Here is a 27,824-nt window from a genome sequence, read left to right as displayed (position 1 = left end):
ACCACTTCTGCTTATTGTTCTTTGTCACCTTTTAACATGTAAATAAGCTAAATGGTTCACTTTAATAATGGCTTCCTTTCTGGATAAGTCACATGGTGGTTGGAGTCACACAGTCGCTCCAACACACCACAATCAGCTGAAGAGTGATCGTTTACAGGTCCAGGAAAATCCCACGTATCTAGATATGGGTCAGAACTATTTTCCGGTACCTCCACTTTGTTGCTAGAATTTTCTGGCAGTTTGATGCAAGCCCACCATGATGAAGCCCAAGGTTTCTGGCTTCTGTTTACCTTTCTCAGGTGCTTTACAAAAACCTTAGCCCTTGTAAACCTGCAATCACCCCTAGGAGATGGAAAAGAGTATATTAATTAGGATATGTAAGGTATATAAAGATAATTCATTGATACTAACAGACTGGGGTCTTGTTGCCCCCAACAGAGGCCTTTTCATTGTGATATTCGTGGGACATACAGGTGTTCCCTAGAGACAGATCTAAATATAAAATCTTGTTCAGTGTTGAAAGAAAGGTTTCTGACCCACCACCTCAGAGAATGACTTACTTCCACCCCCACCGGCGGCGTACTTACAGACGGGGGGATTCATGTTGTACGGAGCTCCACCAGTACAGGAACATAAGACGTTACACACACGGTGTGATATACACGTACAACACTACACAATCTTTACATTGGAGCCAGAGTGTGTGCCGCCAGAATACGCACAGCCTACGTCTGCCAGGGTCCCGCTGGGCCAGAAATCTTGGATCGCGAGGTTGAAAATTGGTTCTCCGGACCCCGCTGGGAATGTGATTGCTATGTCGCTGTTTATACTAAAGCCAAGTTTTTCTTTGATGTATGTGTGCGGGGAAGAGAATTCAGAGACCGCTGAGAGTCTGTGCTGGGAAACTGGTGTTACCTATGGATGAGTACTCGCAACCTGATCTCAGGGGATGGGGAATTCTCTAATGCCCCGTACACACGCGTCGATAGTTGGCCGTGAATTTTCGGCCAACGTCCGATCGGCCGTTTTTCGGCTTGTTAGTATGATGCTTCCGACAACCGACTCCGACTTTTCAGCCGAAGAAAAATCTGGTGTGCAGACTATAAAATTTTTGTTGGCCGTCACCACAACGGCCGATTTTCCGTCAGTCAGTACAGATTTTGGCAGACAAAAATCTGATGAGCAAGACTGGGCATGCTCAGAGATGAAAAAACACACGGAAAGTAAATCATCACATGACATCACTTCTGAAGTAGATTTTTGTTGGCCGAGAAAATTCGTGTGCAGTCTAGAGCACATTTCAACCAACACAACAACACTGGACAAAAGTTGGCCAATCGGTCGGCCGATAATCGTTGCGTGTGTACGAGGCATAAGTCGGGATTCCTGGCAAGTTCTTGCTGTTCCCCCAAGACAGTGATTCCAGAACTGTGGGATGTGTATGAATGATGGACAGTTCCTCATTCTACAAAGGTCTGGAAATGCAAAAGCTAATTTTAGTTAAACCTATTTAAATTATGGATAGAGTGGGGAAGAATTGAAGGCAAAGTAAAGAGGTTTCCACACACCTCACCCAGCAGTGTAGTAGACAGATAAAAGCAACCTCAACTCAGTCCATTAAGGCTATGTATGCTCCAACGTGTTTCGCCTTACCCCAGGGGTGGGGCAAAACGCGTTGGTACGTGGCCTTGATGTACTGAACTGAGGTTGCTTTTGTCTTTCTACTATGTGACCGGGTGAGGTGTTTGGCAGCTAGAAAACCTCTTTTTTACTTTGCCTGCATGTTCTGGGTCTGAAAAAACCCATCCCCAGCCAGCACCCTTACTGTTTCAGTGGCAACCATCCTTATGCACACCCAACAGCCTGTGTGGCGATCCCCAAGCACTTTTCTAGGGTGACAGGAATGAATGGAAGTAACTTTTTTTTTTTTTTACCAATTATTCGATTTTCCCTTACTTCTGGAATATTGTGATCAAGGATGGCCTTGCATGTGGCCCTCATAAATTTGTCCTTGTCTCTGAATATCCAGTACAGGATCTGTGCGGGGTGTGCATTCTGGCAGCACAGTGGGAAGATCCCAGCTTTGTAAACACATTCGTCACAACATTGAGACACCCCAGACTGCCAGTAAGGAGGTGACAACCATCATCATGGCCAAAGATCACATCCACAATCCTAAATCTCAGTGGACTTCTGTTTCAGCTTCTTCCCCCCTAAAGACCAGTCTTCTGTTGGTCAGAGCAGAGCCAGGTCATGGAGCACAGGCTAGCCATGAACGGGTCACATCATTGCTGGCGGTTTGGCCATACACAAACATTTAAGACAAACGGGTTAAAGCTCTCACATCACGGGACAAAATAAATTGCACGATATCCAACCAAGGTTGACGCTCACGTTATGGGGTTGATGATGTGGCATCACGCTTCACTTTGGAATGTCGAAAGAACGCTGCATAGGCGGTAGAACCGGAGATAGGTGGAGAACCATTGGTCATGGTGCTATGGGTAGAGGGGGCCAATGACATGAATGAAAATGCTCATGAAGCAGCAGATCAACCCTTATGATCAAATATCCACAGATACCTGATACCAGTCATGGAATGCTTCGAATTTATGACTTTGCTGGAACATGGTTTTTTTTTACCATCCTTCCCAGTGGAAGCGATCATGTGTGGCAGTAAAACATTGTTTATGAAAATATAGGCAGCCAAGACAGCAGTATACAAGTATCCGCAAGGAGCATACCAAGCCTACAATTGTCACTGTGGCCCTGTGTTTTCATCTACTACTGGAAGCACTCGTGCAATTTTTCAATTCATGTCTCCAAAAGAAACCAAGCCCACCACAGATCTCCAACAAGCCTGTAACAACTATTGGCACAAAGTCATACTTTAAAGGTAACTCCACTTTTGTGGGGAAAAAATAGCAAATAAAGAAAAAACAATATAGCGTATACAATTGCGACACAAATCTTATTGTAATTGAATGTTATTAAAAATGGCCTTTCCTTTTCAATCTGCAGCTGTTGTATTTTTCTGAAAATGCAATGCAATATGGCCGCCTGGAGCTGTTCTGTACACAGAATGTATACTGACCACACCCCAGAAATATAATTTCCTGCTTGTGTGATTGGCTCACCAATTTTCCCAGAAGTCTGCACTAAGATACAAGTCAGATTTATGTCATCCCCTGGAACAAAAAACTAGATTTTTTCCTTACTGTAAAATCCTTTTCTCTGAGGTTCACTGACGGAAACAGCTTCAAGTCTTCAGACCATTGGGCTTTATGCTCTCTCTCTCTAGGAGTAGGACTAGGCGGAAGCCTTTTTGGTTACGCCCCTGGGGCAGTCCCAGAGGGTATACCATCACTTCCTGCTGTAGGACTCCAGTTTGTGACAACCAGTGTCAGAAGAACATATAACTCAACCCCAACAGAGGGGCTGGTGCTGTGTCCATCAGTGAACCTCAGAGAAAAGGATTTTAGGGTAAGACAAAAATCCAGTTTTCTCTTTCGTTCATTGACGGACAGAGCTTCAAGTCTTCAGACTATTGGGGTGTCCCAAAGCAGTGTCAACATGAGGGGTGGGGAAAAACACAGCAAATGCAGAATTCCCAACAAGGCTAAACATAGCCAACCAGGTAACAACCGGAGCTCAACTAGGAACAACTTGAGCTCACCACCAGGAAAAAATTTCACCCTCAAGAAGCGGAAGCCTCTGCAACCGCGGCTTGCAAAACTTGGCAGCCAAACGACGCATCCGAAGATGCAAGTACATCCACCTTTAAAATGTGAATGTGTGTACAGACAACCACGTAGCCGCCTTGCACACCTGAACCACTGACGCCTGATGATGGAAGGCCCAGGAGGCACTGAGTGCCCTCGTAGAATGCACTTTAACAGGGAAAGGAGGAGCCTGACCCTTAATGGAATAGGCCTGCGCCACCGTCTGCTTGATCCATTTGGAAATGGTCACAGCAAATGTGGCCTGCCCCTTACGAGGTCCATCCATAAGAGCAAACAAAGAATCAGATTTTCTAATCGGTTTAGTCACCACCAGGTACACCCGAATAGCCCTTACCACATCTAAGGAATGTAAGGCAATAGGACATATGGATGGTAACCCAATGTCTTCATTCAAATGAAACCCTGAGACAACCTTAGGAAGGAACGCCTGACAGGGTAGCAACACCACCTTGTCCCTATGAATCACCAAGTGAGGTGACCGACTTGACAACGCAGCTAACTCCGACACACGACTTGCGGAAGTAATAGCTACTAAGAAAGCCACCTTCTGCGACAAAGTGAACAGAGGAAGTTCTCAAATATTTTCAAAAGGAGGCAAGTATGATAGTACCACGGAGGTACCAGGGATTGCACCGGTGGAGCTAGATGGCGAACTCCCTGCACAAAAGTGTGAACCAAGGACTTCGCCGCCAGCGGCCTTTGGAAAAAAATAGCCAAGGTGGAAATCTGGCCCTTAATGGTGCCCAGAGCCAAACGCTGATCTACACCTAATTGTAGAAACTCCAACAGGCGAGACACAGAAAAGGAGCAGAGAGAAACCCCACCAACACCCCTCCCCCGCGACTCACACCAAGTAATGTACGCATTCCATACTCGATGATAAACCTTCCTGGAGGAAGATTTCCTAGCTTTCAACAGCATAGGAACACCGACTCCGATAGCCCTCTGTCTTTCAGCACCTGGCTTTCAATAGCCAGGGCGTTAAATCCAGCGACCGTAAAGCAGGATGGAAGATTGGTCCCTGAAACAGGAGATCTTCCCTGAGAGGAAGTTTCCAAGGGACGTCTGCTACCAGCCTTGTCAGGCGAGGCCAGTCTGGTGCCACCAGAATGACTAGAATTCCTTCTACCTCGATTCTGCGTAGCAGTCTCGACAGAGGTTGTATTGCAGGAAAGGCGTAAATCAGACGATACTGACCCCAAGGGGCCACCAGAGCGTCTGCGGCATCGACCAGAGTATCCCGAGACCTTGACACGAACCTCTGCACCTTCCTGTTGAGACGGGAAGCCAGCAGGTCTACATCGGGGGTCCCCCATCGATGACACAGTTGATTAAAAACCTCCAGGTGAAGAGACTATTCTTCCAGATCCAACGTCTACCAACTGAGAAAGTCTGCTTGCCAATTCCCTACCCCCGGAATGAGCACAGCAGAGAGGGCCTGAACATATCGTTCTGCCCACCTCATGATGCTGGCCACTTCCCGGGCCGCCAGAGCACTCTTTGTGCCCCCTTGATGATTAACATATGCCACAGCTGTAGCATTGTCTGATTGTATCCGCACAGGGCATCCATGCAGACGATCCATCCATTGAGAAAGACAATGTCTGATCGCCCGAATCTCCAGGATGTTGATCGGCAACCTGGACTCCTCCCGAGTCCAGACACCTTGGGCCGAACACACTCCGAAGACACCTCCCCACCCGGACGGACTGGCATCCGTGGTGATTACAGTCTAATACAGGGGAAGAAAGGATTTTCCAAGACGTAGGGCTGGGGAGCGGAGCCACTATAGGAGAGGCTCCCTTGAACCCTGACTCATCAGATTGTCCAATGACAGCGGATCCTTTTTCCATTCGATCAGAATCTCCCTTTGCATGGGTCTGGCAGGAACCCCCCCACAGCACTCCAGGTACGGACACCCCCACCGGGGGTGGTAGCGGCGACACCCACTACTTCTCCGTTCCAGCAATTTACAAGCCCCCTCAGCCAAAACCCTTCCCGAGGGGCCAGGGGAGGGGATAGGGGATAGATGCGGGCATCTATACAGGGGAAACCCCGCTAAAGAGAAGGGGAAAAGTATGAGGGGGGGACACAGGAGGAGCCTACCATCCCCGGGAATGGCCGCGACCACCCCAACAATTCCGTAGGAAAGTAGGAGGGACACTACTCACCATACCACGGTTTCAAGACGGCGCTACTCCCAACAGTCCACAGCACCATCTTGGAATGGGGGTGCTGCGGCCTGAGGTACGCTACGACTCTGATCGTGACTGTGATTGTGACAAGGACTATGCAACCACACGAGGTGTTTCACTCGCCAGTCAGCCCCCGTCCAGTGGGGCTATGTCACAGCCAACCTAGTGCGGAGCTAATAGTTGAGTTGTGCTCGCAAGCCAGACTGGGAAAGCCATAAGGATCTAGAATATCCAGTGCGTCGCCCAGTCCTGGCTGTTGATTGTAGTTCACACAGGAACAGTTGATTGTAGTTCACATGTGAACAAAAATAATAAAGAAAAAAAATTCCATTGAAATAGGAAAAAATGGCAGGACTGCAGATCACAGCAGAGAACCAGGTCCTTACTCCTGACTAGGCAGAAAAAACTGGAGTCCTACAGCAGGAAGTGATGGTATTACTCAGGGGCGTAACCAAAAATGTTTCCGCCTAGTCCTACTCCTAGAGAGAGAGAGAGCAAAAAGCCCAATGGTCTGAAGACTTGAAGCTGTGTCTGTCAGTGAATGAAAGAGAAATGTAATTTTTGGTGAGATACTCCCAATAGAAACACGTCTAAAAGGATGCAGACCCAGCAGATTTCCTCATTAGTGCTCTGCAGCTTTCACAGCTGACAGATATTTATGAAACCACTCCCATTTGACCCACTCAGCACAGAGGAACAAATAATGATTTCTTAAGAATAATAAAAGGTAGGAATCTGCAACAAAGTTTGTTACAATCCTTGTAATGTACAGAGATCACCCAGTGGGGAATTATTTTTTCTCAACAAAAGTGGAGTTACGCTTTAAAGTCCCCTGTGACACCTCTAAGACTTGTCATGTAGCAAAAAAAAAGAAAAATCTGCATTGCAAAAATTGGTAGATCGGGGCAGAACATTCACATTTGCTTAGCAACTTCATCACAGTCCTTGAACCCTTCCAACTACACCTAGAACCACAGTCATCTAAGCCACTTATAGATAAGGGGTTGCCACCGTAGTTACATCTGTTGTGTTGGACTCTTCCAAATAATGACAAACATGTAGGTGATGGTCCCATCATATGGATGATCTACGGTCCCCCCTTTCAGTTAAATCTGGATGGGCTGCTATGTCTGACAGGTGAACATTATATCGGCATGGCATAATGTACCTCTAGCAATAGCTTTTGTCTGTCCATCACTGATCTGTCCAATGTCATAAAGTCGTCTCTTCTTCATATTGAGAGCATGGAATGTGTCTAGAATGATAATGTGTGGTTGGCATGTAAGTCTTTGTTAGCATATGACAGGGAGACATATGTTCCCTTTATAAATGATGCATGATCACGTGATGGATGATCTGACCCCACCGCTGGGTCTGGCTCCTCCCATTCTCCGGTTCTACTCAGGATGATGGGTGGTACATTTTTACGAAAGGCTTTCTGGTCATCCAGTTGGGTCCTGGCATCGTGGACACGCTGTCATGTCTTCCAAATATCGCTCCACCTGGATTGTGCAAATAAAGACCTCAAACTTTGTCTGCAGTAGTTCCGTGGCCTCTCTGAGGACAGTATCTGCTTCGCAGCTCTCATCTAACAATGGAAATATAATGAGACACGTCATATAGTGTACACCTACAGATTCATCATTTTTAATTAGAATTATACTGGCTAACAGTATATCACATGCCCACCTACCAAAACCAAATACCACATATATGCCGGTGAGGTGACCCATTCATGTTGACGTTTTCAGCAATCTGTTGCCACGGGGTATTTTAAACTAGTCTTTCCCAACTAGGGTTGTTCCAGATGTTGTTAGGGGTTTGAGCAGTGACCCATCCTACCTAATGAGGCTTGCACAGTGCCATAGCTGATGTCACTTGGCAGGGCCGGCAGTGGAGCCTCTGTTAGTTTCGTTCATATACAGTAGGTAACTGATAACACCAAAGATCTCCTTAGCTGTCTGTGTCATCCCACTGGCCACTAATGTAAGGGGCCTTCTTCCTCTCACTGTCCACCAACATAAGAGGACGCCTGTCAGATGACCATTACTCACTGTAAGTAGGCCCTTCTCCACTGACCACTATCAGGAGGGGGGACACTTATCTACTGTCCACCAATGTAAGGGGGCTCTTCTCCACTGACCACTATCAAGAGGGGAACACTTCTCTACTGTTCACCAATGTAAGGGGGCTCTTCTCCACTGACTGCTAATAAAAGGAGACACTTCTCTACTGACCACCAATGTAGAAGGGCTTTTCTCCACTGACCACCGATAAAAGGGGACATTTCTCTACTGACCACCAATGCAAGGGGGCCCTTCACTGACCACTTATAAAAGGGGACACTTCTCTACTGACCACCAATGCAAGGGGGCCCTTCTCCGCTGGCCACTAATAAAAGGGGACACTTCTCTACGGACCACCAATGTAGAAGGGCTTTTCTCCACTGACCACCAATAAAAGGGGACACTTCTCTACTGACCACCAATGTAGAAGGGCTTTTCTCCACTGACCACCAATAAAAGGGGACACTTCTCTACTGACCACCAATGCAAGGGGGCCCTTCACTGACCACCATTAAAAGGGGACACTTCTCTACGGACCACCAATGTAGAGGGGCTCTTTTCCACTAACTACCAATAAAAGGGGATACTTCTCTACTTATCACCAATGTAGAGGGGCTCTTCACTGGCCACCAATAAAAGGGGACACCTCTCTACTGACCAACAATGTAGAAGGGCTTTTCTCCACTGACCACCGATAAAAGGGGACACTTCTCTACTGACCACCAATGCAAGGGGGCCCTTCTCCACTGACCACCAATAAAAGGGGACACTTCTCTACTGACCACCAATGCAAGGGGACCCTCCTCCACTGGCCACTAATAAAAGGGGACACTTCTCTATGGACCACCAATGTAGAGGGGCTCTTCTCCATTGACTACCAATAAAAGGGGACACTTCTCTACTGACCAACAATGTAGAAGGGCTCTTTTCCACTAACCATCAATAAAAGGGGACACCTCTACTTACCACCAATGTAGAGGGGCTCTTCTCCACTAAAACCATCCACCATCCATCCACTAACCATCAATAAAAGGGGACAACTCTCTACTGACCACCAATGTAGAAGGGCTCTTTTCCGCTAACCACCAATAAAAGGGGACACCTCTACTTACCACCAATGTAGAGGGGCTCTTCTCCACTGACCACCAATAAAAGGGGACACCTCTCTACTGACCAACAATGTAGAGAGGCACTTCTCCACTGACTACTAATATAGAGGGACACGTCTCCACTGACCCCTGATAACAAGGCGGCACTTCTCCAATGACTAGAAATGTAAGGGAGAACTTCTCCACTGACCAGCAATAAAAGGGCATTTTTTCCCCTTATGACCACCAATATTGAGCCATTTTTCCACTGTCCACCATTTTGAGGGGGCACTTAACTTATGACCGCCATTGTGAGGGGACACTAGTCAACTGGCCACAAATGTAAGGGGACACTTCTACATTGACCACCAATGTAAGCAGGCCCTTCTCCACTGACTATCACTGTGAGGGGCCAGTTCTTCACACAAAACCAGCATAAGAAGGCCCTTCTCTACTGGCCTCCAATGTAAGGGGAACATATCCACTGATTAGCAAAGTAACTGGAAATTTCTCCACTGACCCTCAATGTTAGTAAGGAGCTTCTCCACTGACAACCAATGTAAGGAGGCCTACTCCACTGGCCACTAATGTACAAGGGACCTTTTCTACTGACCGTCAATGTAAAGAGGCTCTTGTCATTAGCATGTTACAGAGAAGTCTACAAGCAAGGAAAAGGTAATACTGCCCCTCTTCTGCAACCCCCAAGACATAACGAGAATTTAACCCGTGCAGTATGGGGGGCCCCACTGCAAGAGATTTTTTTTTTTTTTTTTGTGTTTGTGTGTCTCAAACTGAGCTTTAGGACATCCTGTATCCCTCAAAGAACATGAAAGAAAATAATTGTAATTACAGAAATTATTTTCAGGGTTTCTCTGTATTTAAAAGGTTGATAAAGGCTTTCTTAACCACTTGCCGACCAGTCACGTTGACTGTACTGCGGCAAAGTGGCTCGTTCCCGTCCAGCGACGTAGACCTACGCCGCTGGACTCCCCACCTTGTGGGCGGCGCGCGCGTGCACCGCCGGAGGCTCCCTCCCGCTGTTTTCAGTCACAGCGGGAGTCAGGCCAGGGGAGGAGCAGCGGTGATCACCGCCGCTCTTCCCCGATCGTCGGGGAATCGAGTCTGGAGATCCGCCTGCTTGTGTAAACAAAGCGGGCGGATCTCCTAAGTGACAGACAGGGTTAGATTGCAGGGTTCAGCATAGCTGAACCTGCGATCTGTCCCTGTGTCACTCAGTCACCTCCCCTCACACACGTTAGTAAGCACCAGGCATACATTAACCCCTCCCTCTCCAATAAAATTAACCCCTTCCCTGCCAGTGTCATTTTTACAGTAACAGTGCATATGTATAGCACTGATTACTGTAGTAATGTCACTGGTACCCCCAAAAGTGTCAAAAATTTCAGTCAAGGGTCCGATCTGTCCGCCGCAATGTCGCAGTCCCGCAAAAAAAATCGCAGATCGCCGCCATTACTCGTTAAAAAAAAAACACCAAAAATGACAAAAATCTTTCCCTTAGTTAGTAAACGCAATAACTTTTGCGCAAACCAATCAAAATACGCCTATTGTGATTTTTTTTTTACCAAACATAGGTAGCAGAAAACAAATTGGCCAAAAATTTAAAAAAAATTAGATTTTTACATTTTTTTGGGGGGGAATTTCATATAAAAAAATTTGAAAAATATTGTTATTTTTTCAAAATGTACGCACTTTTTTGTTTATAGTGCAATAAGTAAAAATCGCACAGGTAATCAAATACCACGAAAAGAAAGCTCTGTTTGTGGGGAAAAAAAGACGTAAATTTCGTTTGGGTACGGCGTTGCATGACCGCGTAATTGTCCGTTAAATTCGCACAGTGCCGAATCGCAAAAAGTGGCCCAGACGTAAGACAGCAAAATCCTCCGGTGGTAAAGTGGCTAAATTATGTAAATGTCACCTGGGGGGAATGTGGTCTGCAGCATCAATCCTCCTGACTTGGGTTATTGGAATTAAGAAGTGTCACTAAATTGTGTTCAAAAAAGATTTTAAAGTCATTACAATAATGTAAAGACAATACACATAAATATCTTGGTGTTCACACCATGATACAGACCAACCTAAAACCACACTAGTAGACACTTAGCTACCCAATTACAGTTTATACGTCCCTCGGGGGATAAGAAGTAAATAACATTTCATTTAAATATCTAAAATCAATTATTCCTCTTTCCTTGGAAGCCAATGAATCTGGACACACAATGGAAGAAGGAGACACACAAAGCTCAATGAGTGCCAGAGAAGTCTCTCTGGGGACAGGAGGTGGAGAAGGCGGGCAATTATCTGCGATTTCCTCTCTCCCGGGAGCCCCTAGTAATGCTAATGAATGAATGACTTAATCCGGCCAATAATGGATCTAGGCAGCTGATTCCCCCTGGCTAGATTATTGAAAACTCCTGACGGTCTATCTGTGGACTTGACGGCGGCATCAGTGCGTTTTACCGTGTCACCGACGATGAAAAAAGAAAGCTTGGAGTTGACACAATACATTTTATTGCCCGGGTGATACTGAAAACGCAGCACACCCTCCAACCGTGATTGGTATTTTTTTCTAAACAAATTACAGAAATAGTAGAATGCCTTCTAAACCAGCCTTTATCAACCTTTTTAAAAAGGTGGAACCCTTGAAATAACTTTCTAGTCTCGGGAAAGCCCTGTTAATAATTTTTTTTTTTATCTACAGCTTATGATACGTTAGTATAATGGCCAACGTAAATAATGTCCCATACATTGGCAGTCATTGGAAATAATGCCCCTTACATTGGTGATCAGTGGGAAGAATGCCCTCTTACATTGGTGATCAGTGGGAAGAATGCTCCTTACATTGGTGATCAGTGGGAAGAATGCTCCTTACATTGGTGATCAGTGGGAAGAATGCTCCTTACATTGGTGGTCAGTGGGAAGAGGGAGGAGGACACACCCAAAGAGCTCTCTGTGTGAACCAGCCCTTTTCAAGCCTGGGCCTTGCTTGCTAGCTTGGCCCAGGAACAATGCCTGATCCTGGGGGAGGCCCTGGGAGGGATCCCCCTGATGACACGGGGCCTAGTGAGGAGGAGGTGGAGGACCTGTCTGTGGGTCCAGGCCCTGGTGAGAATGCGGATGTCTTCAGCCAGAAGATTATCAATCGTTTTAGGGCGATTGGGAGAGCGGAAGAAAAACTTAAAGTTTTGAAGGCTGAACATAAATCCTTCAAAACCAAGTATTTCCAAGCCTGGAGTAAAAATCGCACAGCCATGAAGCCTGAGTTACAGGAATTGGAAGAAAAGGTAAAGGAACAATCTTTATTATTGGAAAGGCTGAAAGACAGAAGTGGAGCATTTAAAGAAAAGTTTGATAATGAGAGGCGATTTACCAGCCAGACATCAGCAAGTTCTGTGGATCAGCAGCCTCCGTTAATGGATGACCCGGCTCCATCTGCCTCTGCACCTCTCCCCCCATGCCAGAACTGGGAATCGCCAGCGGCAACCAGCCAGGGGGTTGAGAGTGGACATGGATCCCTGACATTTATCCAGGAGATGGAGTCACCCCTGAAAGCAGACAAGTTTGTCTTTTCTGATGATCCATCAGAAATCCCTGAGGATGGGCAGAGGAGATTCAAGTCAGCAAAGCCAGTACTGGTGGAGAAATCCCAGTACACCATGTTGCCTTCCAGCATGTCTGCCCCACCTGCTGTAGTGGATGGTGTCCCAGGTGAGAAGGAGCTCTGCATACAGCTACCTATTGGAGATTCTGCTGTGGAGAAACCGAGAGCAGACATGCAAGGAAAATCCCTGACCAATGAATTCCCGGACCATCAGATGAATGTGGATGGACCTGCATCTAACACCCCAGGCATGGATTTTGCTGGTCTGGCTGAGACCAGTAGTCCCACGGCAAGCAAAATGGCTGCCAGCTCCAAAGAGCCTGCTTCATGTTCACCTGAGCCTCCCAGTCTTCCAGTGCTGATTGCTGATGGGGGAGGGGATCAACATAGTTCTGGAAGTGGAATGGAAGTAGCAATGGAAATATCCTGCAATGCTTTACCTGCTGCTGTGTTAAAACAGAATGCTATTTCCACAGCTGAAAACCCTGTCCTAGTGGAAGAGAAGATGACAGCTGGAGTTCTTACCAGTGCAGCACCAACTATGGATTCTGCTGTGAAGACAACAGCAATAATAAATATCCCAGCAAGTATAAAAAATGACATTAATGTTAAAGCAATGAATGTGGTGGGTGGTGGTGAAGGGGTTAGTAATGCTGGGAAAAATAAAAATGACATTTCTCCTCCTGCTCAGCAGAGGAAAGATTCGATTGCACAGATCAATCCCGAATCTGTGCAATCGTTATCTGCTAAGTGTGTGTCAGATAATTTAAAAAAAACTGATGGATTTTCTGCTGGGAGGAATGTTGGAAGCTATGCTTCAGCTTTGGGGAGTCACACCAGGGTGGGTGGTGGGAATTCTGTTATTAGTCAAAATTCAGGGAGGTTTGGTGGGTATAGGAGGAGGAATGTGGTACAGTTGAGATGGGTGGGGGATGGAACTCCGCCAGTAAGGGGGAGGGTGGCTGAGTTGATTTTGGAAATGGGGTTTAAAGCTTGTGATATTTTTGCTTTAATTTGCCCGGTGGGGAGTTATGAATTTGATTTGTCGTTTGTAAAACCTGAAAGTTTGGATCTCTTCTGGGAGAGATTTAGGAGGTGCAAGGGCCTTCAGCAGTGGAGTGGTTTGGTGCCAAAAGTGATTTCAAGGCAGCCTCTGATAAAATCAGTGACCATTTTGGTGCGTAACGAATCCATACCAGAGGCTGATTTATTAGTATGGCTACGCCGATATGGCGAGGTCCTCACTCCACTGCGGAAGGTCCTTGATGAGCATGGGATATGGACAGGGGCCTGGACAGTGTCACTAAAATTGGGGGTGCTGGGCGATGTAGTTCAGCACCTTCCCTGCTCAGCCTTTCTGGGTAGGGATAGGCTGACCATTTTCTACCAAGGTCAGCCTAAGGTGTGCAATAAGTGTGGTGATAAAGGCCACTTTGCATCGTCCTGCACCCACAAGAAGTGCTCACTGTGCCAGGATTTAGGCCATTTGGCCAGAGAATGCACCCAGATTCGGTGCAATTTGTGCCAGCAGCTGGGTCATCCATATAGCCAGTGCCCAGAGGCACTGCATAACTTGCCAGGATTGGAGACTGAGCTGCAGAGGCTTGATAAAGAAGATGAAGCAGCTGAAGTTAGAGAGGAAATTGTTGTTGCCCCTCCTGTGTCTGTTGTGTCAGATTCTGTTTCCCCTAGTGATGTGGTCCCTGAGTCTGTGTCTGTTGTGTCAGATTCTGTTTCCCCTAGTGATGTGGTCCCTGAGTCTGTCCCTCCTGTTGTTCCTACATCTACTGTGCGTAGATCCTCCAGACTAGCGGAAGCTGCTGGGGGGGCGGGTATAGTGGATCTTCCCCCTCGGCCTACTCCACCTCCAGTCCCTGTCTCTCGACACCGCAAACGCGGCCAAGAGGGTGCAGGGGTGCTGGATGGTGGTGGGGTCGATGGGGTTGAGGGAGGGGTGTCCATGTCCCATGTCTCACCCTCTGTTGTGGAGGATTCGGATGATGAGGGGTGGGAGAGGACAAAGAGGAAGAAAAAGAAGAAGAGGAAGACCAGTAAAGCGGTCACTTCTTCCTTACAGTTAGAGCCAGGAGGGGTTCCTCTTGGCAACACATTTTCGGTTTTATCAGGGGAGGAGTTAGTATCCGATTTATCTACTTTATCATCTATGGATGAGGGGGAGTCACATAGTGTAAAGAGAGCTGTTTCGGGTGATGAGAGTGTGGTGGAGGTTAAGAAACGACTACCCCAATCATCCTGATGGCAGTGCCCGCTCTGATAAAGGTGGCGACCATTAATGTCGCCAGCGTGAAATCTGCAAGAGCTCGTGATATTGCCTTATTTTTGCTCAGTGAGTTTGATGCTGAGATTTTATTTTTGCAAGAGACCTGGCTCAATACTTTGGCCGATGTCCATCTAGCAAAAAGGGAGTGGAGATGCGGTCCCTCCTTTTGGTCTCTTGCGGCTGAGCCTTGCAGCGGAGTTGCGGTTCTTTTTAAAACCGATATGGTAACGTGCCGGCGGATAATTGAGGTAGAAATGGGGAGATGCATGGTCTTAGACGTCTCTGTTAGGGGGCAGGACCTGCGCCTGATCAATATCTATGGACCGCAGTCAAAATGGGACAGGAAATGCCTCTTCACAAAGATCAAGCCCTTCCTTTTTACATCCCAGCAGGTTGTCTTTGGAGGTGACTTTAACACCATAATTAGGCCTGAAGACAGGAGGGTCTCCATAGACAGGCTGGGTTATGATAGCGTTTTTCTTAGAGATATGGTTAGACAAGCAGGCCTGGTAGATGTGCACATTAAGCACTGCCCTGGCAGCACGGGATTCACGTTTCAGAGAGGGAATAGTCAGAGTAGGATAGATAGGTTTTTTTTAAAGGAGAACTCTGCTTTCTCGGCTCCTGAGTTGAGGGCGGTGGAGTTCTCTGACCACTGTATGCTGTCTGTGACTCTGAATGCCTCGGACACTCCACCCAGGGGAAGGGGTGCCTGGAAACTGAATTCGGCTCTCCTGGAAGATGAAGAGGTAAGACAATCCTTTGAGGATTTTTTTCAGGCACAGGTTTCTATTCTGGACTTTTGCAGCAGTAAGTCAGAGTGGTGGGAGCTTGTGAAACAAAGGGCGATTGGACTTTTCAAGGCCATAAGTAAGAAGAAGCAGCTTGGTATGTATATTGCCTACCAGCATTTGCGGAGGAAGCTTGATCGTCTTGTCTCGTATGGAGGAGATCCAGGGGAGATCTCGGAGGTAAAGCTTCTTCTTAGGAAGTGTCAATACGACCGGCATGCCTCCTTGGTTCTGGAGAGAGATTATGGGAAATATCACTCGCCTGATCCTTACCAGAACTGTAAGCAAGGCATAGCAGTTAAGACGGTCATAGGTCTGAGGGATAGTACGGGTTCCCTGGTGAAGTCCAGATCAGGGATCCTGGAGATCTTCAGGTCATATTACGCAGACCTTCTGGGAAGAAAGGACCTTAGTCGGGACAGGATGGAAAGCTTTCTGGATTCTACTCCAGGATTGGGAAATGATACATTGCCTTTGATGGATTTGACAGAACCAATTTCAGCGGATGAGGTAGTTCGTGCTATAGAGAAGCTGGCTACCAAAAAGTCGCCTGGGCCAGATGGGTTGACAGCTGAATTTTACAAGTGTTTTAAGTCCATTCTGGCTCCCTTTTTAACGGAGGTTTATAACAGCTGTTTAGATGAGGGTTCTCTCCCTCCCTCCATGAGGCAATCCGCTGTGATTCTTCTGTCAAAAGGTAAAGACCCCTCAATAATTGAGAACTGGCGCCCCATTAGTCTTCTCAATGTTGATAGAAAGATCTTGGCGAAGATTCTTTTTTGGCGCTTGTCGTCAGTAGCAGGCGATTTGTTGTCCAATCATCAGCACTGCTCGGTCCAGGGCAGAAGTACCTTTTCAGCAATTTTAGCTGTCCGGGAGGCTTTGGAGCGATGCAGGGCTGCTGGATGGAGAAAGTACTTGCTGGCATTGGATCAGGCGAAGGCTTTTGATCGAGTCAATCATGAGTACCTGTATTTGCTACTTGGTAGATACGGCCTGCAGGGGAGGTTTATTGATTGGCTGAAAACATTATATAAAGGGGCTGAGAGCTTCCCACTTGTTAATGGTTGGGTTGGACGGCCTTTTGAGGTTGGCTCTGGGGTGCGCCAGGGGTGTCCTTTGAGCCCCCTGCTATATGTATTCGCAATCGATCCCTTCATAAGAAGGTTAGAGAGTGGATCGTTGTGTGGGGTGCCTTTGGGCATTGCTGGTGTGCCGCCTTTGAAGGTCGTGGCCTATGCCGATGATGTGTCTGTTATTATCTCTGGGATGGAGGAGGCGCAGGAGGTGGTCTCTGTGATAGAGCAGTACACTGAGGCTTCTGGCTCTAAAATCAATCATGAAAAGAGTGAAGTTTTCTGGATGGGTGAGGAGGGTGAAAGCTTCGAACTTCCGGATGCCTTCCCAGAGCCCCAGCAGGAAATTAAAGTGTTGGGCATCAAATTTGGTCCTGGTGACTATGGTCATCGAAATTGGGAAAGCAGGTTGTTGAATGCCAATGCCAAGGTGGCAAGCTGGAAGAAATGGAAACTTTCCTTGAGGGAAAGGGTTGACTTGATTAAAACTTACCTGATCCCAATCTTTTTATATGTCAGCTTTGTCTGTATCTTGCCGGAATCTCTCTATGCAAGGGTGTACAGCTGCTTTTTCCAACTGTTATGGGGAAATAGGCTGAACCTGATCAAACGCAATGTAACTTACCTGTCCAGGCGGGAGGGTGGTCTAGGAATGGTCAACCCTATAGTTTTCTTTTCTCTGCTTTTTTTAAAGTATAATCTTGGTAATATGTTAGCAGAGACCCCGCCGGGATGGGTGGGTATTTTTCAATCTTGGTTTAGGCCTTTTCTGCGATGCTGGGAAGATGGCGGGCCAGTGAAAAGTCTGAGAGTCCGACATGGCAAGCTTCCGGCTTATGTTGCCCCGTGTCTGAAAATACTTAGGCAGTGGCAGGTGACAGTGGGGGATATCAAGTCCCTCCCCAGAAAGCTTCTGGAGAAGAGGATTTTGGGCTCTGCTTTCAGTGTGTCGCTGACCTTAAGGGATTGCCCAGGCCCCGTAATGAGGGAGGGGTTGCGTTTAATTAACTTAGGAAGAATCCCTTTGAAGTTTAGGGATCAAGCCTGGCTCGCTTTCCATGGAAGGCTTTATGTGAGAGGGAACCTGAAGCATCGCCCTGTGGATGATCGGGATTGTCCTAGAGCGGAGTGTGTTGGTAAAGTGGAGTCTATGGACCACTTTTTGCTCCAGTGTCCCTTTAACATAGAGGTGTATAAAAGGGTGGGGAGGGCTCTAGGCATCCCCTTTCTCTATCGCATGAGTTATGCGGAGTGGGTGTACGGGGCATTCCCGACTCTCTGGGATTTTGATTTGGATACACTTTTTCTAGTTAGTATAGTTGTCCGTTACTTCACGTGGAATGCACGGTGCCAGATTACCCTGCGGAAGAAAGTCCTCCCTGTCGAGGTGGTGGTGTACGATATTCTGGGTGAGGTTGGGAAGATTCGGGGTCTTGAGAAGGGCAGGGAGCCTCGAGCGGTCTGGATAAGGGCGTGGAGGAATATCAGACCTGCTTTTGGTGAACTGTCCATCTCTGGGTGAAAAGCTTTTTTCCTATGCTATTTCTTTCACGCCCTTAGCTTTTGTTAGTTAATATCTTCATTTTTGAAGAAGGGCTGCATACATAATGGGAGTGGTTTTTGTTTCTTGACCTCGCAGGTTTGATGTCTGGTGTGGTGGTGTGAGTCTTATTAAGATTATTTTTCCCGGTAATGATGTGTTTCATGATGTGAGTTTTGTTTTTGCTGTAAAGCCATTCTTTATTTGAGAGCAGAACTTGCTATGTATTTTTTTTCCCTTTTCATGTAAATATGTATATATTTATTTATGTATATTGATTTTATGATTATTGATTGCAAGACTTTTAATAAACAAAAATTGGGAAGAATGTCCCTTACATTGGTGATCAGTGGGAAGAACATCCCTTAAATTGGTGATCAGTGGAAGAATGTCCCTTACATTGGTGGTCAGTGGGAAGAATGTCCCTTACATTGGTAATCAGTGGGGAGAATGCCCCTCACATTGGTGGTCATTTGAAGAATGCTCCTTACATTGGTGATCAGTGGGAAGAATGCTCCTTACATTGGTGATCAGTGGGAAGAACGTCCTTTAGATTGGTGGTCAGTGGGAAGAATGTCCCTTACATTGGCAGTCATTGAGAAGAATGCCCCTTACATTGGTGGTCAGTGGGAAGAACGTCCCTTAAATTGGTGATTAGTGAGAAGAATGTCCCTTACATTGGGGATCAGTGGGAAGAATGTTCCTTACATTGGTGATCAGTGGGAAGAATGTCCCTTACATTGGGGATCAGTGGGAAGAATGTCCCTTACATTGGTGAGCAGTGGGAAGAATGTCTCCTTACATTGGTGAGCAGTGGGAAGAATGTTCCTTACATTGGTGATCAGTGGGAAGAATGTTCCTTACATTGGTGAGCAGTGGGAAGAATGTTCCTTACATTGGTGATCAGTGGGAAGAATGTTCCTTACATTGGTGATCAGTGGGAAGAATGCTCCTTACATTGGTGGTCAGTGGGAAGAATGTTCCTTACATTGGAGGTCAGTGGGAAGAATGCTCCTTACATTGGTGATCAGAGGGAAGAATGTCCCTTACATTGGTGGTCTGAGGGAAGAATGTCCCTTACATTGGTGATCAGTGGGAAGAATGTTCCTTACAATGCTGGTCAGTGGGAAGAATGTCCTTTACATTGGTAATCAGTGGGGAGAATGCCCCTCACATTGGTGGTCATTTGAAGAATGCTCCTTACATTGGTGATCATTGGGAATAATGCCCCTTACATTGGTGGTCAGTGGGAAGAACGTCCTTTAGATTGGTGATTAGTGAGAAGAATGTCCCTTACATTGGTGGTCATTGGAACGAATGCTCCTTATCTTGATGATCAGTGGGAAGAATGCTCCTTACATTGGTGGTCAGGGGGGAGAATGCCCCTTACATTTGTGGTCAGTGGGAAGAATGTCCCTTACATTGGTGATCAGTGGGAAGAATGTCCCTTACATTGGTGGTCAGTGGGAAGAAGGAGGAGGACACACCCAAGGAGCTCTCTGTGAGAACCAGCCCTTTTCAAGCCTGGGCCTTGCTTGCTAGCTTGGCCCAGGAACAATGCCTGATCCTGGGGGAGGCCCTGGGAGGGACCCCCCTGATGACACGGGGCCTAGTGAGGAGGAGGTGGAGGACCTGTCTGTGGGTCCAGGCCCCGATGAGAATGCGGATGTCTTCAGCCAGAAGGTTATCAATCGTTTTAGGGCGATTGGAAGAGCTGAAGAAAAGCTTAAAGTTTTGAAGGCTGAACATAAATCCTTCAGAGCCAAATACTGCCAGGCCTGGAGTAAAAATCGCACAGCCATGAAGCCTGAGCTACAGGAATTGGAAGATAAGGTAAAGAAACAATCTTTATTACTGGAAAAGTTGAAAGATAGAAGCGGAGTGTTTAAAGAAAAATTTGATAATGAGAGGAGATTTGCCAGCCAAGCATCAGCAAGTTCTGTGGATCAGCAGCCTCAGTTAATGGATGACCAGGCTCCATCTGCCTCTGCACCTCTCCCCCCATGCCAGAACTGGGAATCGCCAGCGGCAACCAGCCAGGGGGTTGAGAGTGGGCATGGATCCCTGACATTTATCCAGGAGATGGAGTCCCCCCTGAGAGCAGATAAGTTTGCATTCACTGATGATCCATCAGAAATCCCTGTGGATGGGCAGAGGAGATACAAACCAGCAAAGCCAGTACTGGTGGAGAAATCCCAGTATACCATGCTGCCATCCAACATGTCTGCCCCACCTGCTGTAGTGGATGGTGTCCCAGGTGAGAAGGAGCTTTGCCTACAGCTACCTATTGGAGATTCTGCTGTGAACACAACCAGTACAGACATGCAGGGAAAATCCCTGACCGTGAAATCCCCGGACCATCAGGTGAATGTGGATGGACCTGCATCTGACACCCCAGACATGGATTTTGCTGGTCTGGCTGAGACCAGTAGTCCCTCTGAAAGCAAAATGGCTGCCAGCTCCAAGGAGTCTGTTTCACTTTCACCAGAGCTTCCCAGTGTTTCAGGGCTGATTGCTGGTGGGGGAGGGGATCAGCATGCTGCTGTTTTTGGAATGGAAGCAGCCATGGAAGTTACCTGCAGTGTTTTACCTGCTGCTGTGCTAGAACTGAATTCCATTTCCACAGCTGAAAACCCTGTCCCAGTGGAAGAGAAGATGACAGCTAAAACTCTTACCAGTGCAGCACCAACTATGGATTCTGCTGTGAAGACAACAAATATCCCAGCAAGTATTAAAAATGACAATAATCATAAAGCAATGAATGTGGTGGGTGGTGGTGAAGGGGATAATATTGCTGGGAAAAATAGAAATGACATTTCTCCCCCTGCTCAGCAGAGGAAAGATTTATCGATTGTACAGATCAATCCCGGATCTGTACAATCGTTATCTGTTATGTCTGTGTCGGATGTTTCAAAACAAACTGATGGATTTTCTGCTGGGAGGAATGTTGGAAGCTATGCTTCAGCTTTGGGGAGTCGCACCAGGGTGGGTGGTGGGGATTTGGTTAGTAATCGCAATTCAAGGAGGTTTGTTGGGGGGTTGGTTAGTGGGTATAGGAGGAGGAATGTGGTTCAGTTGCGGTGGGAGGGCGATGGAACGCCGCCAGTAAGGGGGAGAGTGGCCGAGTTGGTCTTGGAAATGGGGTTTAAAGCCTGTGACATTTTTGCTTTGATTTGCCCGGTGGGAAGTTATGAATTTGATTTGTCGTTTGTGAAACCTGAGAGTTTGGATCTCTTTTGGGAGAGATTTAGGAGGTGCAAGGGCCTTCAGCAGTGGAGTGGTTTGGTGCCAAAGGTGATTTCAAGACAGCCTCTGATAAAGTCGGTGACCATCTTGGTGCGTAACGAATCCATACCAGAGGCTGATTTATTAGTATGGCTACGCCGATATGGCGAGGTCCTCACTCCACTGCGGAAGGTCCTTGATGAGCATGGGATATGGACAGGGGCCTGGACAGTGTCACTAAAATTGGGGGTGCTGGGCGATGTAGTTCAGCACCTTCCCTGCTCAGCCTTTCTGGGTAGGGATAGGCTGACCATTTTCTACCAAGGTCAGCCTAAGGTATGTAATAAATGTGGTGATAAAGGCCACTTTGCATCGTCCTGCACCCACAAGAAGTGCTCACTGTGCCAGGATTTAGGCCATTTGGCCAGAGAATGCACCCAGATTCGGTGCAATTTGTGCCAGCAGCTGGGTCATCCATATAGCCAGTGCCCAGAGGCACTGCATAACTTGCTAGGATTGGAGACTGAGCTGCAGAGGCTTGATAAAGAAGATGAAGCAGCTGAAGTTAGAGAGGAAATTGTTGTTGCCCCTCCTGTGTCTGTTGTGTCAGATTCTGTTTCCCCTAGTGAGGTGGTCCCTGAGTCTGTCCTTCCTGTGTCTGTTGTGTCAGATTTTGTTTCCCCTAGTGATGTGGTCCCTGAGTCTGTCCCTCCTGTTGTTCCTACATCTACTGTGCGTAGATCCTCCAGATTAGCGGAAGCTGCTGGGGGGGCGGGTATAGTGGATCTTCCCCCTCGGCCTACTCCACCTCCAGTCCCTGTCTCTCGACACCGCAAACGCGGCCAAGAGGGTGCAGGGGTGCTGGATGGTGGTGGGGTCGATGGGGTTGAGGGAGGGGTGTCCATGTCCCATGTCTCACCCTCTGTTGTGGAGGATTCGGATGAGGAGGGGTGGGAGAGGACAAGGAGGAAGAAAAAGAAAAAGAGGAAAACCAGTAAAGCGGTCGTTTCCTCCTTACAGTTAGAGCCAGGAGGGGTTCCTCTTGGCAACACATTTTCGGTTTTATCAGGGGAGGAGTTAGTATCCGATTTATCCACTTCTTTATCATCTATGGATGAGGGGGAGTCACATAGTGTAAAGAGGGCTGTTTCGGGTGATGAGAGTGTGGTGGAGGTTAAGAAACGACTACCCCAATCATCCTGATGGCAGTGCCCGCTCTGATAAAGGTGGCGACCATTAATGTCGCCAGCGTGAAATCTGCAAGAGCTCGTGATATTGCCTTATTTTTGCTCAGTGAGTTTGATGCTGAGATTTTATTTTTGCAAGAGACCTGGCTCAATACTTTGGCCGATGTCCATCTAGCAAAAAGGGAGTGGAGATGTGGTCCCTCCTTTTGGTCTCTTGCGGCTGAGCCTTGCAGCGGAGTTGCGGTTCTTTTTAAAACCGATATGGTAACGTGCCGGCGGATAATTGAGGTAGAAATGGGGAGATGCATGGTCTTAGACGTCTCTGTTAGGGGGCAGGACCTGCGCCTCATCAATATCTATGGACCGCAGTCAAAATGGGACAGGAAATGCCTCTTCACAAAGATCAAGCCCTTCCTTTTTACATCCCAGCAGGTTGTCTTTGGAGGTGACTTTAACACCATAATTAGGCCTGAAGACAGGGGGGTCTCCATAGACAGGCTGGGTTATGATAGCGTTTTTCTTAGAGATATGGTTAGACAAGCAGGCCTGGTAGATGTGCACATTAAGCACTGCCCTGGCAGCACGGGATTCACGTTTCAGAGAGGGAATAGTCAGAGTAGGATAGACAGGTTTTTTTTAAAGGAGAACTCTGCTTTCTCGGCTCCTGAGTTGAGGGCGGTGGAGTTCTCTGACCACTGTATGCTGTCTGTGACTCTGAATGCCTCGGACACTCCACCCAGGGGAAGGGGTACCTGGAAACTGAATTCGGCTCTCCTGGAAGATGTAGAGGTAAGACAATCCTTTGAGGATTTTTTTCAGGCACAGGTTTCTATTCTGGACTTTTGCAGCAGTAAGTCAGAGTGGTGGGAGCTTGTGAAACAAAGGGCGATTGGACTTTTCAAGGCCATAAGTAAGAAGAAGCAGCTTGGTATGTATATTGCCTACCAGCATTTGCGGAGGAAGCTTGATCGTCTTGTCTCGTATGGAGGAGATCCAGGGGAGATCTCGGAGGTAAAGCTTCTTCTTAGGAAGTGTCAATACGACCGGCATGCCTCCTTGGTTCTGGAGAGAGATTATGGGAAATATCACTCGCCTGATCCTTACCAGAACTGTAAGCAAGGCATAGCAGTTAAGACGGTCATAGGTCTGAGGGATAGTACGGGTTCCCTGGTGAAGTCCAGATCAGGGATCCTGGAGATCTTCAGGTCATATTACGCAGACCTTCTGGGAAGAAAGGACCTTAGTCGGGACAGGATGGAAAGCTTTCTGGATTCTACTCCAGGATTGGGAAATGATACATTGCCTTTGATGGATTTGACAGAACCAATTTCAGCGGATGAGGTAGTTCGTGCTATAGAGAAGCTGGCTACCAAAAAGTCGCCTGGGCCAGATGGGTTGACAGCTGAATTTTACAAGTGTTTTAAGTCCATTCTGGCTCCCTTTTTAGCGGAGGTTTATAACAGCTGTTTAGAAGAGGGTTCTCTCCCTCCCTCCATGAGGCAATCCGCTGTGATTCTTCTGTCAAAAGGTAAAGACCCCTCAATAATTGAGAACTGGCGCCCCATCAGTCTTCTCAATGTTGATAGAAAGATCTTGGCGAAGATTCTTTTTTGGCGCTTGTCGTCAGTAGCAGGCGATTTGTTGTCCAATCATCAGCACTGCTCGGTCCAGGGCAGAAGTACCTTTTCAGCAATTTTAGCTGTCCGGGAGGCTTTGGAGCGATGCAGGGCTGCTGGATGGAGAAAGTACTTGCTGGCATTGGATCAGGCGAAGGCTTTTGATCGAGTCAATCATGAGTACCTGTATTTGCTACTTGGTAGATACGGCCTGCAGGGGAGGTTTATTGATTGGCTGAAAACATTATATAAAGGGGCTGAGAGCTTCCCACTTGTTAATGGTTGGGTTGGACGGCCTTTTGAGGTTGGCTCTGGTGTGCGCCAGGGGTGTCCTTTGAGCCCCCTGCTATATGTATTCGCAATCGACCCCTTCATAAGAAGGTTAGAGAGTGGATCGTTGTGTGGGGTGCCTTTGGGCATTGCTGGTGTGCCGCCTTTGAAGGTCGTGGCCTATGCCGATGATGTGTCTGTTATTATCTCTGGGATGGAGGAGGCGCAGGAGGTGGTCTCTGTGATAGAGCAGTACACTGAGGCTTCTGGCTCTAAAATCAATCATGAAAAGAGTGAAGTTTTCTGGATGGGTGAGGAGGGTGAAAGCTTCGAACTTCCGGATGCCTTCCCAGAGCCCCAGCAGGAAATTAAAGTGTTGGGCATCAAATTTGGTCCTGGTGACTATGGTCATCGAAATTGGGAAAGCAGGTTGTTGAATGCCAATGCCAAGGTGGCAAGCTGGAAGAAATGGAAACTTTCCTTGAGGGAAAGGGTTGACTTGATTAAAACTTATCTGATCCCAATCTTTTTATATGTCAGCTTTGTCTGTATCTTGCCGGAATCTCTCTATGCAAGGGTGTACAGCTGCTTTTTCCAACTGTTATGGGGAAATAGGCTGAACCTGATCAAACGCAATGTAACTTACCTGTCCAGGCGGGAGGGTGGTCTAGGAATGGTCAACCCTATAGTTTTCTTTTCTCTGCTTTTTTTAAAGTATAATCTTGGTAATATGTTAGCAGAGACCCCGCCGGGATGGGTGGGTATTTTTCAATCTTGGTTTAGGCCTTTTCTGCGATGCTGGGAAGATGGCGGGCCAGTGAAAAGTCTGAGAGTCCGACATGGCAAGCTTCCGGCTTATGTTGCCCCGTGTCTGAAAATACTTAGGCAGTGGCAGGTGACAGTGGGGGATATCAAGTCCCTCCCCAGAAAGCTTCTGGAGAAGAGGATTTTGGGCTCTGCTTTCAGTGTGTCGCTGACCTTAAGGGATTGCCCAGGCCCCGTAATGAGGGAGGGGTTGCGTTTAATTAACTTAGGAAGAATCCCTTTGAAGTTTAGGGATCAAGCCTGGCTCGCTTTCCACGGAAGGCTCTATGTGAGAGGGAACCTGAAGCATCGCCCTGTGGATGATCGGGATTGTCCTAGAGCGGAGTGTGTTGGTAAAGTGGAGTCTATGGACCACTTTTTGCTCCAGTGTCACTTTAACATAGAGGTGTATAAAAGGGTGGGGAGGGCTCTAGGCATCCCCTTTCTCTATCGCATGAGTTATGCGGAGTGGGTGTACGGGGCATTCCCGACTCGCTGGGATTTTGATTTGGATACACTTTTTCTAGTTAGTATAGTTGTCCGTTACTTCACGTGGAATGCACGGTGCCAGATTACCCTGCGGAAGAAAGTCCTCCCTGTCGAGGTGGTGGTGTACGATATTCTGGGTGAGGTTGGGAAGATTCGGGGTCTTGAGAAGGGCAGGGAGCCTCGAGCGGTCTGGATAAGGGCGTGGAGGAATATCAGACCTGCTTTTGGTGAACTGTCCATCTCTGGGTGAAAAGCTTTTTTCCTATGCTATTTCTTTCACGCCCTTAGCTTTTGTTAGTTAATATCTTCATTTTTGAAGAAGGGCTGCATGCATAATGGGAGTGGTTTTGTTTCTTGACCTCGCAGGTTTGATGTCTGGTGTGGTGGTGTGAGTCTTATTAAGATTATTTTTCCCGGTAATGATGTGTTTCATGATGTGAGTTTTGTTTTTGCTGTAAAGGCAGTCTTTATTTGAGAGCAGAATTTGCTATGTATTTTTTTTTTTCCCCCCTTTTCATGTAAATATGTATATATTTATTTATGTATATTGATTTTATGCTTATTGATTGCAAGACTTTTAATAAACAAAATTGGGAAGAATGCTCCTTACATTGGTGATCAGAGGGAAGAATGTCCCTTACATTGGTGGTCTGAGGGAAGAATGTCCCTTACATTGGTGATCAGTGGGAAGAATGTTCCTTACAATGCTGGTCAGTGGGAAGAATGTCCTTTACATTGGTAATCAGTGGGGAGAATGCCCCTCACATTGGTGGTCATTTGAAGAATGCTCCTTACATTGGTGATCATTGGGAATAATGCCCCTTACATTGGTGGTCAGTGGGAAGAACGTCCTTTAGATTGGTGATTAGTGAGAAGAATGTCCCTTACATTGGTGGTCATTGGAACGAATGCTCCTTATCTTGATGATCAGTGGGAAGAATGCTCCTTACATTGGTGGTCAGGGGGGAGAATGCCCCTTACATTTGTGGTCAGTGGGAAGAATGTCCCTTACATTGGTGATCTTTGGGAAGAATGTCCCTTACATTGGTGGTCAGTGGGAAGAAGGAGGAGGACACACCCAAGGAGCTCTCTGTGAGAACCAGCCCTTTTCAAGCCTGGGCCTTGCTTGCTAGCTTGGCCCAGGAACAATGCCTGATCCTGGGGGAGGCCCTGGGAGGGACCCCCCTGATGACACGGGGCCTAGTGAGGAGGAGGTGGAGGACCTGTCTGTGGGTCCAGGCCCCGATGAGAATGCGGATGTCTTCAGCCAGAAGGTTATCAATCGTTTTAGGGCGATTGGAAGAGCTGAAGAAAAGCTTAAAGTTTTGAAGGCTGAACATAAATCCTTCAGAGCCAAATACTGCCAGGCCTGGAGTAAAAATCGCACAGCCATGAAGCCTGAGCTACAGGAATTGGAAGATAAGGTAAAGAAACAATCTTTATTACTGGAAAAGTTGAAAGATAGAAGCGGAGTGTTTAAAGAAAAATTTGATAATGAGAGGAGATTTGCCAGCCAAGCATCAGCAAGTTCTGTGGATCAGCAGCCTCAGTTAATGGATGACCAGGCTCCATCTGCCTCTGCACCTCTCCCCCCATGCCAGAACTGGGAATCGCCAGCGGCAACCAGCCAGGGGGTTGAGAGTGGGCATGGATCCCTGACATTTATCCAGGAGATGGAGTCCCCCCTGAGAGCAGATAAGTTTGCATTCACTGATGATCCATCAGAAATCCCTGTGGATGGGCAGAGGAGATACAAACCAGCAAAGCCAGTACTGGTGGAGAAATCCCAGTATACCATGCTGCCATCCAACATGTCTGCCCCACCTGCTGTAGT

The 27,824-nt window shown here is 47.3% G+C and overlaps 1 protein-coding gene across 1 annotated transcript in view; it reads right to left on the bottom strand.

Annotated features, from left to right (window-relative positions):
• Nucleotides 1–6,887: 6,887 nt before the first annotated feature.
• The window catches only part of SLC30A3 (solute carrier family 30 member 3), a 71,468-nt gene continuing 50,531 nt past the window's right edge, over nucleotides 6,888–27,824 (bottom strand). Inside the window, exon 8 of the mRNA XM_082251397.1 lies at nucleotides 6,888–7,526. Within this exon, the coding sequence (XP_082107523.1) occupies nucleotides 7,381–7,526 (146 nt within the window). The 3' untranslated portion in view covers nucleotides 6,888–7,380. The remainder of the gene's footprint in view (nucleotides 7,527–27,824) is intronic.

This window comes from Pelophylax lessonae (genome assembly GCF_965119305.1).
Source record: "Pelophylax lessonae genome assembly, chromosome: 3".
Classification (NCBI taxonomy): domain Eukaryota; kingdom Metazoa; phylum Chordata; class Amphibia; order Anura; family Ranidae; genus Pelophylax; species Pelophylax lessonae.
This window is presented reverse-complemented; position numbering and strand designations above follow the sequence as displayed.